The 12532-nt window shown below is 41.6% G+C and overlaps 1 protein-coding gene across 1 annotated transcript in view; it reads left to right on the top strand.

Annotated features, from left to right (window-relative positions):
• The first annotated feature begins 272 nt into the window (after positions 1-272).
• NDUFA9 (NADH:ubiquinone oxidoreductase subunit A9) overlaps positions 273-12532 on the top strand; it is a 38203-nt gene continuing 25943 nt past the window's right edge. The window contains exons 1-5 of the mRNA XM_033951801.1: positions 273-408; positions 3405-3566; positions 4324-4421; positions 8339-8430; positions 10758-10899. Coding sequence (XP_033807692.1) covers positions 357-408; positions 3405-3566; positions 4324-4421; positions 8339-8430; positions 10758-10899 — 546 coding nt within the window. The 5' untranslated portion in view covers positions 273-356. The remainder of the gene's footprint in view (positions 409-3404; positions 3567-4323; positions 4422-8338; positions 8431-10757; positions 10900-12532) is intronic.

The raw sequence follows: 12532 nt of genomic DNA, 5'->3' as shown, positions 1-12532 counted from the left end.
GAATTAAAGGCTTTGACACACAGGGGGGGGTTAAGGGAAAGAGCTTTCAGATATCTCCTGCCAGCCCACCATTAACACGACCCCTGTTCCCCGGGTTCTGCGCCTGCGCAACATAATCACCAGCAACGTTTCAGCGGCCGAACTGCGCCTGCGCATTATCACACGCGACCCTTCAGCGGCCGAACTGCGCCTGCGCGTTATCACACGCGACCCTTCAGCGGCCGAACTGCGCCTGCGCGTTATCACACGCGACCCTTCAGCGGTCGAACTGCGCCTGCGCATAAACGCATCACCCCCCCCCTTCCCCTCCCGTCTGCACGTTAGAGCTACGCCTTGCATTGTGGGAATTTGGCAAGATGGCGTCGGTAACCCGCTGCTGGCGGGCAGCCGGCGTCCTGTCAATGTCAAGTAAGTGCGAGGCAGCGGAGGAATAAGGAGAGGAGCCAGAGAGTGAAGGAGGGGAGGGGAGGAAACGGGTCGGGTCCCTCCGTGTAACGCTGCGCGGTAAAGCCCCAAATGGCATGAGCCCAACCCTAATGAATATGCAAATCTGTCTCATGCATATTCCTTGAGGTTCTAAATAATTCTTTATTCATTTTTTCATCTTACATCAAGTGTATAAATAATAAAACATTTGAAATTGAATACATCACTTGAATTTCTTTCTATTATAACATTTTCCTCCCACCCATTCCTTAACTAAATCAATCAAAAATATCATATAAATGCAAATATTCTTTTCTGGCTGGTGGTCCTCCAGGACAGGGTTGGGAACCACTGCCCTAGTACTTTTGGAAAGCCCACTCCACTCAGTATTTCATAGACCTCCATCATATCACCCCAGAGCCTGTCTCTTCTCCAAGCTGAAGAGCCCTAGACGCTTTAGTCTCTCCTCATCCCATTCCTTTTATCATTTTTGTCGCCCTTCTCTGTACCTTTTCTAATTGTACTTTATGTTTTTTTGAGATACGGCGACCAGAACTGCACACAGTATTCGAGGTGCGGCCGTATGATGGAGCGATACAAGGGCATTATAACATTTTAAGAACATAAGCAGTGCCTCTGCTGGGTCAGACCAGAGGTCCATCCCGCCCAGCAGTCCGCCCCCGCGGCGGCCCAACAGGTCATGACCTGCCTTAATCACCAGAAGGGGCCCCCTTGCCCCCTAGGTTTCTCATCGAAGTCCTATCTTCCTATCAATGTCCTAACCCTCCGGCCTTGCACCTGCATGACCTGGTGAGCTGTCTATACTTATGCAACACCCTAGCAACTCCCTCAGTACCCCACGATCCCCTTTTCCCTCAGGAATCTGTCCAATCCCTGTTTGAATCCCTGTACTGTACTCTGCCGGATCACTTCCTCCGGGAGCGCATTCCATTTGTCCACGACCCTTTGGGTGAAGAAAAACTTCCTTGCATTTGATTTGAACCTATCTCCCTTCAGTTTCTCATCTTTGTTTTCCGTTCCTTTCCTGATCATTCCTAGCATTCTATTTGTTTTCTTAGCTACCGCCACACACTGAGCTGAGGATTTTAACATATCCTCAACAATGACACCTAGATCCTTTTCCTGGGCGGTGACTCCTAACGTGGAACCCAGCATCACATAGCTATAGTTCCGGTTCCTCTTTCCCACATGCTCACATTAAATGCCATCTGCCATTTTGACACCCAGTCTCATATGGTCCTGTTACAATCTAACATCGTTGACCAACTTTGTGTCATCAGCAAATTAAATTCTCTCACTGGTTATTCCCATCTCTGAATCATAATTCCATGACCATGAGCTACTTCATCTGAGTGTTCTATTATATTCTCTGGTAAGGGGTGTACTTCTTGGAAATAAACAGGGAAAAACCTGTAACAGCTAAATTTTCTGAAGTTCTGACAAGCATCTGTGTGTTTTCCTTTTTTTAGCTGACCTCTTCAAAACAACATTCAAAGAATTTGAGATTTCAGGGCCCAAAGAAATGGTGCAAGGCTCTAAAATCTTTCAATAAAACTTCTAGTGAAAGAGCATATGAATCTTAAACTAGTGGATTATGCACATCTAATGGAGGGTTGTGTAGAAGCCTCCTGTATCTCCTCAGTTTTTCCTTTTGATCTGATATGCTCTAAATTTGATTTACAGTATTATGTTTGGGTTTTTATCTGGATTTTGAGTCCTCTCAGTGCTTCAGAGGTCCCCAGTGTGCCTGGGAGAAGTGTGTATGTATGTTTACGTAATATACGAAGTCTGTTCAAAAAGTTCCAGGACAATTTGAACTGTGCACCAACAGGAAGTTCTTTTGAGGCGTGCTAGGCAGCATTGAGTAGCTTGAAAACTCATGAGTAACCTTCTTTTTTTCTGTTTGTTGATATCTCTGAGCTACAGCAGTTTTTGTGAAAGTGTGTTTTCGTGATTGGCTGTTTTTCATCATGTGTGATGTCAATGTGCAGCGCTACAGCGTGAAGTTGTTTTAAATTGGGTAAGACCGCTACAGAAACTTATGAAATTTTGAAAGTGGCTTATGGGGAACATGTATGAGTCATAGAAGGTGTTTTTAATGGTAGTCACATTTCAAAAGTGGTTGTGAATTAGTGGAAAATAATTCACAAACTGGAAGACCATCAATTTCAACTGATGGTGATCAAGTGAGGATTCTTGTGCAGATCCAAAGGCCACTACTCTGTCCTCATCCTTCTTGATCTATCCTCTGCTTTCGACACTTTAGATCACTTCCTTCTCCTTGACACACTGTCCTCATTTGGATTTCAGGGCCCTGTTCCCTTCTGGTTCTCTTCATATCTCTCACAACACAACTTTAGTGTATGCAGTTGTGGATTCTCCTTCATTGCTCTGCCAATATCAATTGGAGTACCCCAGGTCTCTGTCCTGGGAACTCTTCTCTAGATGCTCTGATCGCCCATGGTTTTCAATATCACCTCTATGCATCTTATAAATGCACCACATGACATATTATAAATACAATACTAAAAAAATTAAGATATGAATTTATCAAACAAGTAGGTTTTCAGTATTTTTCTAAAAGCATGATAAGATTGAGCTTGAGGAATTAAGATACTCCACCAGGTGTTCATTTAACTCATAACCACCCGCACCCTGAGAAACTCCCTAAGCCCTTACTTGTCTTGTTTGTCTGTTAATTTAGATTGTAAGCTCACTAAGCAGGGACTGTCTCTTCAATATGTTGATGTACAGTGCTGTGTATACCTATCAGTGCTATAGAAATGTTAAATAGTAGTAAATTGAAGAAAACTTTCATATAATAGGATTGGAAGTGAACCCTGAATGTAGTGGTATGTTAGAGCTTTGAGAATCTACTGCCTTGGAAAGAAAGGTGAAGGGCTGGGGTACTCGAATCCTGTACATAAACCAAGTCTTAGATATTCTTTTGTTTTTAGAGTCTGGTATGACGTCCTTGGTGCCCATCACTTTGCAAGCACGAAAGGTTCACCATGCAGTTATTCCAAAAGGGAAAAGTGGCCGCTCCTCGTTCAGTGGCATTGTTGCCACCGTCTTTGGATCCACAGGATTTCTGGGTCGCTATGTTGTCAACAGATTGGGTAATGCTGACTGTCACTTCCACATTTGGTCCAGAAACGTATCCATTTCTAATAACATACCACAAACAGATTTCTGTAGGAAATTTGACTTTAAATCCTAACATAACCCCTCTTTTACAAACGCATAGCACGGGTTTTAGCGCCAGCAGTGGCGGTAACTGTGCGTTCGTAAAAGAGGGGGGTAGTTTTTCATTTTATTTTATGTGTATACTGTAAATTTTAGACTCCTTAAGTAGAATGTATGGTTTCCCTTTTCAAATGTTAGGCAAATTCTATTCGCATTGTGTGAATGTATAAATGTACTTTCCCAAGAGCAGAGATAATATGACCACAAAGACAATAATTTTATAAGTTATCTGAGTATATACAACAGCATTTTATAGGCCTCAATGTATCCATGCACTAAAGTAGCACTCTGAAAGCATAATGCTTATTTTTATGCAGTGCATGCATTGGCATTTCTGTGGACAAAGAATAATTGGTGAAGGATTGGCACTTGAACATATAACATGTGCACGTATGCCAATTTTTACTTGCATATTAATTAATACACTTAAATTTGCCTCGTAGTAGGTGTAACTGTTACTTTTTTATGCCTGTTCCTTCCCTACCAAGGTACCCTATAAAATCCCACTCCCTGAGGGACACATCTAAAACCTCCATGCCAAAAAGCAGATTTCCTGCTTTATAACATTTAGAAATGGGATAAACAATGAAAGTCAAAGTTATACAGTTGTTTTTTGTTCTGGAAACCCAGGGCGGATCGGATCGCAGGTAGTTATACCGTACCGTTGTGATCAGTATGATATCATGTATCTTCGGCCTATGGGTGACCTTGGACAACTTTTATTCCTGGTAAGAGACTCCCGTTTCATTTACTATCAGATTAAATTGTGATCATTCTGAGTTGCACCTGCCCAAGAGGAAGGGGTTAAGGTGGTCACTGCAGTTGTCAGTGTGATTACTATGAATATAAGCAGGGAAGAAATGAGCTCAGAAATATGCTTAAAGTAATGATTTGTGTCAGAGGAGACTGTTAATATTGACATTTATTGTTCTTTAATGCTTAAAGAGCAATAATTGGGTTGGGAGACCTGGGGGAAAAGAAAATCCTTTGTGACTGGTTTTTGCACTACTGTGATACTGTTTTGTGACATGTTCTCTAAATAAAAAGGTCACTTGAAATTAAGAAAAGAAACGGTTAAAAAGGAGTGTAGACAGGAGCTGATGAGTGCGACAACTCATGTGCTAAATTGCCTGCCTGATGTGAAGGAGTTAGACCTCAAATAGGAATTTAGACAGTGCTGGCCTTCACACCCATGGCTACTAATAATATAGGAAGGTGCCATTGGTTTGTTGAAATCAGAACCTCTGGGCTGAGCATTCTCGGAGAAGTTCCCCATTCCGAGCAAAGGGCATGGATGAGGAATTATTAGGAACTGGGCAGCATTTTGTGGAAGAGGGAGTTTGTTCCCAAAGAATGAGTTCCGCCTGATGGCACTAATGTTTGAAAAGAACATAGATCTTGTCATGTATCAGGGTAAAAGGATACTGGAAAACACAGTATCAAGTTAGAAAAGAGGTTGTGGGTAAGAGCAGAAAACAATAGAGAAATGCTTTCAAATTACCCCATCAATTCTGTGCACAAATACTTTAAAACTCTTTCTGAATCCAGAAGTCTAAAAATTAAAAAGGGAGAGTTTCAATGTATGATGCTAAATGAAGGTATAAGTGTAGAAGCATCTCAGTCCTGGTGGAAGAAGAAGTACATAAGAATAGCCTTACTGGGTCCATCTAGTCCAGTATCCCGTCTTCATGGAGGCCAATCCAAGTCACAAGTACCCGGGAAAACCCCAAATAGTAGCAGCAATCCAGAATCTCAAAGAGTATCAAGATTCCGGAATCCCAAAGAGTAGCAACATTCCATACAGAATCCCAAGGACTAGCAAGATTCTGGAATCCCAAAGAGTAGCCACATTCCATCCAGAATATCAAGGAATAGCAAGATTCCAGAATCCCAAAGAGTAACAAGATTCTAGAATCCCAAAGAGTAGCCACATTCCATGCTAGCGATCCAGGGCAAGCAATGGCTTCCCCCATGTCTGTCTCAATAACAGACTATGGACTTTTTCTCCAGGAACTTTTCCAAACCTTTCTTAAAACCAGCTACACTATCCACTTTTACCACATCCTCTGGCAACGCATTCCAGAGCTTAACTATTCTCTGAGTGAAAAAAATTTCCTCCTATTGGTTTTAACAGTATTTCCCTGTAACTTCATCGAGTGTCCCCTAGTCTTTGTCATTTTTGACGGAGTGAAAAATCGATCCACTTGTACCCGTTCTACTCCACTCAGGATTTTGTAGACTTCAATCCTATCTCCCCTCAGCCGTCTCTTTTCCAAGCTGAAGAGCCCTAACCGTTTTAGTCTTTCCTCATACGAGAGGAGTTCCATCCCCTTTACCATCTTGGTCGCTCTTCTTTGAAACTTTTCTAGTGCCGCTGTATCTTTTTTGGAGATAAGGAGACCAGAACTGAACGCAGTACTCAAGATGATGTTACACCATTGAGCGGAACAGAGGCATTTATAATATTCCTAGTCTTGTTTACCATCTCCTTTTTTTTTTTTTTTTTTTTTTCTAATTCCTAGCATCTTGTTTGCTTTTTTGGCTCCTGCCACACATTGGGCAGAAGGTTTCAGCATATTGTCCACAATGACACCCAGATCCTTTTCTTGGGTGCTAACCCCCAAGGTGGACCCCAGCATCCGGTAACTATGATTTGGATTATTCTTCCCAAGTTGCATCACTTAGCATTTGTCCACATTAAATTTCATCTGCCATTTGGACATCCAATCTTCCAACTTCCTAAGGTCTTCCTACAGCTTTTCACAGTCCGCATGTGTTTTAACAACTTTGAACAGTTTAGTGTCATCTGCAAATTTAATCACCTCACTTTTAGCTCCAATATCGAGATCATTTCTGAATAAGTTAAATAGCACCAGTCCCAGTATAGATCCCTGCGGCACACCACTATTTACCCTCCTCCATTGAGAAAAATGGCCATTTAACCCTACCCTTTGTTTTCTGTCTGATAACCAATTCTTGATCCACAGTTGAACATTGCCTCCTATCCCATGACCCTTTAATTTTCTCAGGAGCTTCTCATGATGAACTTTGTCAAAAGCTTTCTGGAAATCTAAATGCACTCCATCAACTGGCTTGCCTGTATCCACATGTTTATTCACACCTTTACCAGGGAGACACCATAATACCACGGTACAAACTGTATCACAATAAAGTGGATTAAATTGGTAGAGGTGGTGCTTTGTGTTAGGGATGGCAAAGAGTCAAACACAGGAAATAAAATGCTTCATGGAATCTTTAAGGATAGACGTTCCATATGGAATGGGAAAAAGTGTTGTGAGAATCACACAGTGAAATGTTAACAGGAATTAGCCACCAAAAAACTAAACAAATGTGCTGCAAAAATAATGGAAAAATCCACTCTTCATATCCTCATCAATCAGGCCTTCAAAACCATAATCAATTGCGGCCATTTTGAATGAGGAAGACGGCATGGGCAGAAGCAAGTGAGGATCACTCCTGCCATGACACCCAGAGGCTGCACTTTAATGAGCTGCAGGAGTTTGGTATCTGGTGACTTGTAGACGGTGGCATAGCGAGGGTGAGAGATGCTGGGGTAGTGGCACCCCTCCTCCACATTTCTTCCCTGCCCCCTCTCCCCCCCCACATTTGCATGCCGCTTCCCTTCCCCCGTACTTCTAACATTCCTGGGGTGAGCAGCAACCCCCAACCTGCTATCATGCCTGTGTGGGCTCTCCCTCTGATGTCACTTCCTAGGTGCAGGTCCCGGAAATGACGTCAGACGCAGGTGCGACAATATTACAGAGGAACGGGGAAGGAAGCAATGTGTGCACATGGCGGGGGGCAGAGAGGGGCGTGGCACCTGTCCTCCTATTACGTGGCAGACCGCTCCCCCCTCTTCCTACGCCACAAGCAATGGTTCTTGAGGAAGGAAGTGCCAAAACAGGGCTGTGATATTGTCTGCTCCAAATAAGTTTGTTCTTTCATAGAATGATATACCAAATATGCAGTTGATTGTGGTTTTTCAGCCCTGATTGATAAGCATATGCTTTCTTTGTAAGAGTGCATTTTTTCTTTAATTATTTTTGCATCACACTTTAATTTTTGGGTGATATTTACACACTTGACATTTTAAATTATATGCATTTGAAAATCACACATTCATTTAATCGATTTGGGACTCTAAGGGTTCCTTTTACAAAGCTGTGGTAACAATTCTCCCATGGCAATGCACCGAAGCCCATTTAATTCCTGTGGGCTTCGGTGCATTTGATGCATGAAAATTGCTACCGTGGGCTTTTAAAAAATTGTTACAGCTCTGTAGACCACTGTTTATCTGAGTGACTCTTTTACCGATGCATCCCTAAGCCAATCATTACTATAGTTGCGGTTTTGTTTCACTATTTCAGTAGTACTTAAATTTGAGTGTTTGTGCTCTTTTATGGAATGAAGCTATGCATTTTGGCTTCTTTCTAACTCACAACATTTCTGTTTTTGACTGATTTTAATTTCAGTTCATGAGAGGCTTCCCATGTAGTTTCCAAAGGTTGATTCATTTTTACAATTAAAGCAGAGCCTGTCCGTGTCACACTTATAGTTTTAAAGGGAGGAGCTAAAAGAGCTTAGCTGGGCTTGTGTTTTGTCCCTCTCTTTGTATTGCTTACAGGAGTGGGACCCCCGAAACAAAGAGAGTATCCGAAGAGCCTTGGAGCACTCCAATGTTGTGATCAATCTAGTCGGAAGGGAATGGGAAACAAGGTAATGACTTTATTTCCTTTATTATATTTTTTGCACCTTACTACTTGAACACAACCTTCCTAAATATAAGTGATAACGAAATACATTAAGTCAAGAAAAGAAGGCTAGAGCAGGTTTGCTAGTCTTTCAAGAGTCTCCTGCCTACTCTAGGTAACAGTGCCACTGCTTTCCTTTCATGAAACCTAATTTTACCTTGCAGATGCATTTGTTTAAAGCAGTGGTTCTAAATCTTTCTTCTGTAGTGGCGCATCTGATAAACGATGTTCATATGTGAGACACATAGAACACTAAAATTCATACCAAAGTGACGGGCTGGGTCAAGAACTGGTTGAGTGGAAGACGACAGAGGGTAGTGATCAATGGAGATCGCTCTGAGGAAAGGGATGTTACCAGTGGTGTGCCTGAAGGTTCTGTTCTTGGGCCTGTTCTTTTTAACATTAATATAAATGATATTGCTGAAGGGTTGTCAGGTAAGATTTGCTTCTTTGCAGATGATACCAAAATCTGCAATAGAGTAGACACGCCAGATGGTATGAATAACACGAAGAAAGACCTGGCGAAGCTTGAAGAATGGTCTGAAATTTGACAGCTAGAATTTAATGCTAAGAAATGCATTTGGGCTGCAAAAACCCGAGGGAGCGGTACAGATTAGGGAGTGAAGAGCTTATGTGCACGACAGAAGAGCAGGACTTGGATATGATTGTATGTGATGATCATAAGGTGGCCAAACAGAAGACTTTGATGACACCTCATTTAGAATATTGTATACAATTCTGGAGGCTGCACCTTCAAAAAGATATAAACAGGATGGAGTCGATCCAGAGGAAGGCTACTAAAATGGTGTGTGGTCTTCGTCATAAGGCGTATGGGGACAGACTTAAAGATCTCAATCTGTATACGTTGGAGGAAAGGTGGGAGAGGGGAGATATGATAGAGACGTTTAAATACCTATGTAATATAAATGTGCATGAGTCGAGTCTCTTTTATTTGAAAGGAAACTCTGCAATGAGAGGGCATAGGATGAAGTTAAGAGGTGATAGGCTCCGGAGCAATCTGAGTAAATACTTTTGTATAGAAAGGGTGGTAGATGTGTGGAAAAGTCTCCCAGAAGAGGTAGTGGAGACAGAGACTGTGTCTGAATTCAAGAGGGCCTGGGATAGGCACGTGGGAGAGAGAAAGAGATAATGGTTACAGTGGATGGGCAGACTGGATGGGCCATTTGGCATTTATCTGCCATCATGTTTCTATACCTGAACAACACAAACTTCTAAAATATTTCATTGTTAAAAATAAAATATTCTTAAAGAGAACTTATTTGGTTTATATATTTTTAAAGTTATAAAATTAAACTTCTTTGAGAATACAATCACTTGTTTTATCAATGAGAAATCTGGGCCTGATGTGCTGCTTAGTTTTTGATATGGGACTAAATGATAGCCAAAATCACAATCAAGATAATATCAACCAAACTTTTTGCCATTTTAGAGTTTATGCAGAGCAGAAATCTAGGATGTTTTACCTCCAGCAGCTTATCTTACAAAACAAATTCTGGCATCAGCAACACAGAATCCCTCTGCTGCAGGGCTTCTCAACCCAGTTCTCGAGACACACCTAGCCAGTCAGGTTTTCAGGATACAGCCTTGGCACCCTAAGGTTGTAGGTTCGAATCCTGCACTGCTCCTTGTGACCCTGGGCAAGTCACTTAATCCCCATTGCCCCAGGTACGTTAGTTAGAGTGGGAGCCTGCCAGGACAGTTAGGAAAATAATTTGTAATCCACATAGAATTGTAGGATATGCGAAATATAAATTATTAAAAAAAAAAAAAAAAGTATGCATGCCCTGTCTCCACTGTATGCAAATTTATCTCATGCATATTGTTTGTTTAATAAAATTTGCTATACTGCCTTGTGGGTATCTTGAAAACCTGACTGCTCTACTGCCAGATACTGTGAAGTACCAAAACTCTGCAAATATGTTACTCAGAAACTGCTGGATATAGCAAATAGGACCTATGACTAGCAGACCTGCAACATTTCTGCTGGAGGCTGGTGGCAGTAATTATCATTGGGGGTAGTGGGGTACCTGTAATGGGAATTCCCAATACCTGACTTGGGATTTTCCCAGCTTTCAAGCACAGATGGTTGCTAAAGAAATAACAGACTTGCTGTCTGTGCCAGATTTTTGATGATGTACCCAACACATACTGGTTGAGAGCCCCACGGTATGAAATATCAAAACCATATTAAAAGAAAATTAAAAACACAGCCAGCGCATTAGTGGATGTTCTTTTTGACGACCCCTTTTTGTTTTTCTAATTTTCTTCAAGGCATTTCCATTTTGAGGATATTTATGTGAATATTCCTAAAGACATTGCCCAGTTGTCCCGGGAAGCTGGAGTCAATACGTTCATCCACATGTCTCATCTGAATGCAGATTTGAAGAGTCCCTCCAAGTACCTTCGGAATAAGGTGGGAGAGAATGAATGAAAGGATACTGATGCTTCCTGACCATAGATTACAAACCCCCAGGATGCTGTGCTCCCAAATGGTCAAAGCTTAAATAAAAAGAGCAGCAAAGCACCGCAGAGGATTTGAAATCCTGCTTCCCTTTCTGAGGTCTGCTGCAGTGGGACTGCACCTGTGTCCTCTGCTGCTTGTGTGCACATTTTTCCAAGTTTCAAAATGGAGGTCGATTACTCTTTATCAGTTTCTCTTTTAGCACACTTCTGAAATCTGTTGGGGAGCTGAGAACAGGTTCTTAATAATAAGTAGGTAGATAGCAGTGCTAATGCCTCTCGTTTTTTTACCACCTCTGTGTCCAGAGCTGCAGCTTTACTTCCAGGCTACAGAGAAGATGAATCTGAGGCTCAGCCTTTAGAGGCGGCTTTTCATTTCAGATTTCAAGCTGGTTTCATAAAGGACATTAAGAATTTGGCATTAAAACTGGAGAGTCTCGCTGGATGCTTTAATAAGATTGAATAAAGCTATGATTGTGGTAGTAAAAAGAACGGGTGGTCCTCATTTCCTTTCTCGTCGGCAAGGGAGACCCATCAGATCTATTCTCTGTCCTGGCAATGGAGTCTTAATGCCTTGTTTGCTCCTGGAATTGTTAGTTAAATCATTTATATTCCGCTATTGCCAACAAATAGTTCCTAGCGAATTACATGCAAAGAATAGGATTAATTAACTAGGACAAGATATTATCCCTATCATTAACTACTAAGATTGAATTTCCAAAAGAAGAATATATTGAGCGCTTTTTTAAAGATCAAAAGCATTACTGTAGATCATATTTGAATTGGTAAGATAGACAGTTTACCTCAAATGGAAACATTTGTACAAAGGGTTCAAAGGTAATAACATAATAAAAAATCATAAGGGAGGCAAATAAAAGGGACATACTAAAGGGTAAAAATGGATACATTGGAGAAATCCTGAAAACCCGACTGGACTGCGGCCCTCGAGGACCGACATTAGGCTTTCCAAACATTCAAGTATATTATTGGTGGATCTATTTAAAATCTATTCCAGTGGGGTATCCCTGCAGTTCTAGTGCAACACTGGCTGCTTTCTAATGCCTCGATTGTTGCCTTATGAAGTCCACCTTTATCCCTGCTTTACTGAAACGGTGGAAGAGAGTTGCCAGAAGACTCCTGTACTTGCTATTGGTGCAGAGGTTTTCTAGAGAGATGAAGGTGGCGGTTTGGCATTCTCCCAGTGTCATGGCTCCGTCGCTGTGGAATCTTCATTCATACAATTTAAATCTAAACCCCAAACATTCTTCTTTAAAGATGCCTTCAATACTTGGCACCGATCATTTTGTCCGAGGATGACAAATTAATCTAAACGAGTCTAGCTCCAATTGTGTTCTTCCCCACCCTCTCGATGTAATTATGTATTCCTTCCCCTCTTTCCTTTCGGTCTCATGTTAGTTCAGTCTGTCTGTGAAACCCCTATAATTTTAATAGAGCTTTGTTTTTATGTTTTTATTAGTGATTTTATTGTAAACCGTTTAGATAACCCTCCGCCTTTTTTTTTTTTTGCTCAGTTCTTTTCTAAAGGGGCATTTTTGGAGAGGGGGGCTCTAAATTAAACTTTGGGG

This window comes from Geotrypetes seraphini, chromosome 7, assembly GCF_902459505.1.
Source record: "Geotrypetes seraphini chromosome 7, aGeoSer1.1, whole genome shotgun sequence".
Taxonomy (NCBI): domain Eukaryota; kingdom Metazoa; phylum Chordata; class Amphibia; order Gymnophiona; family Dermophiidae; genus Geotrypetes; species Geotrypetes seraphini.
This window is presented reverse-complemented; position numbering and strand designations above follow the sequence as displayed.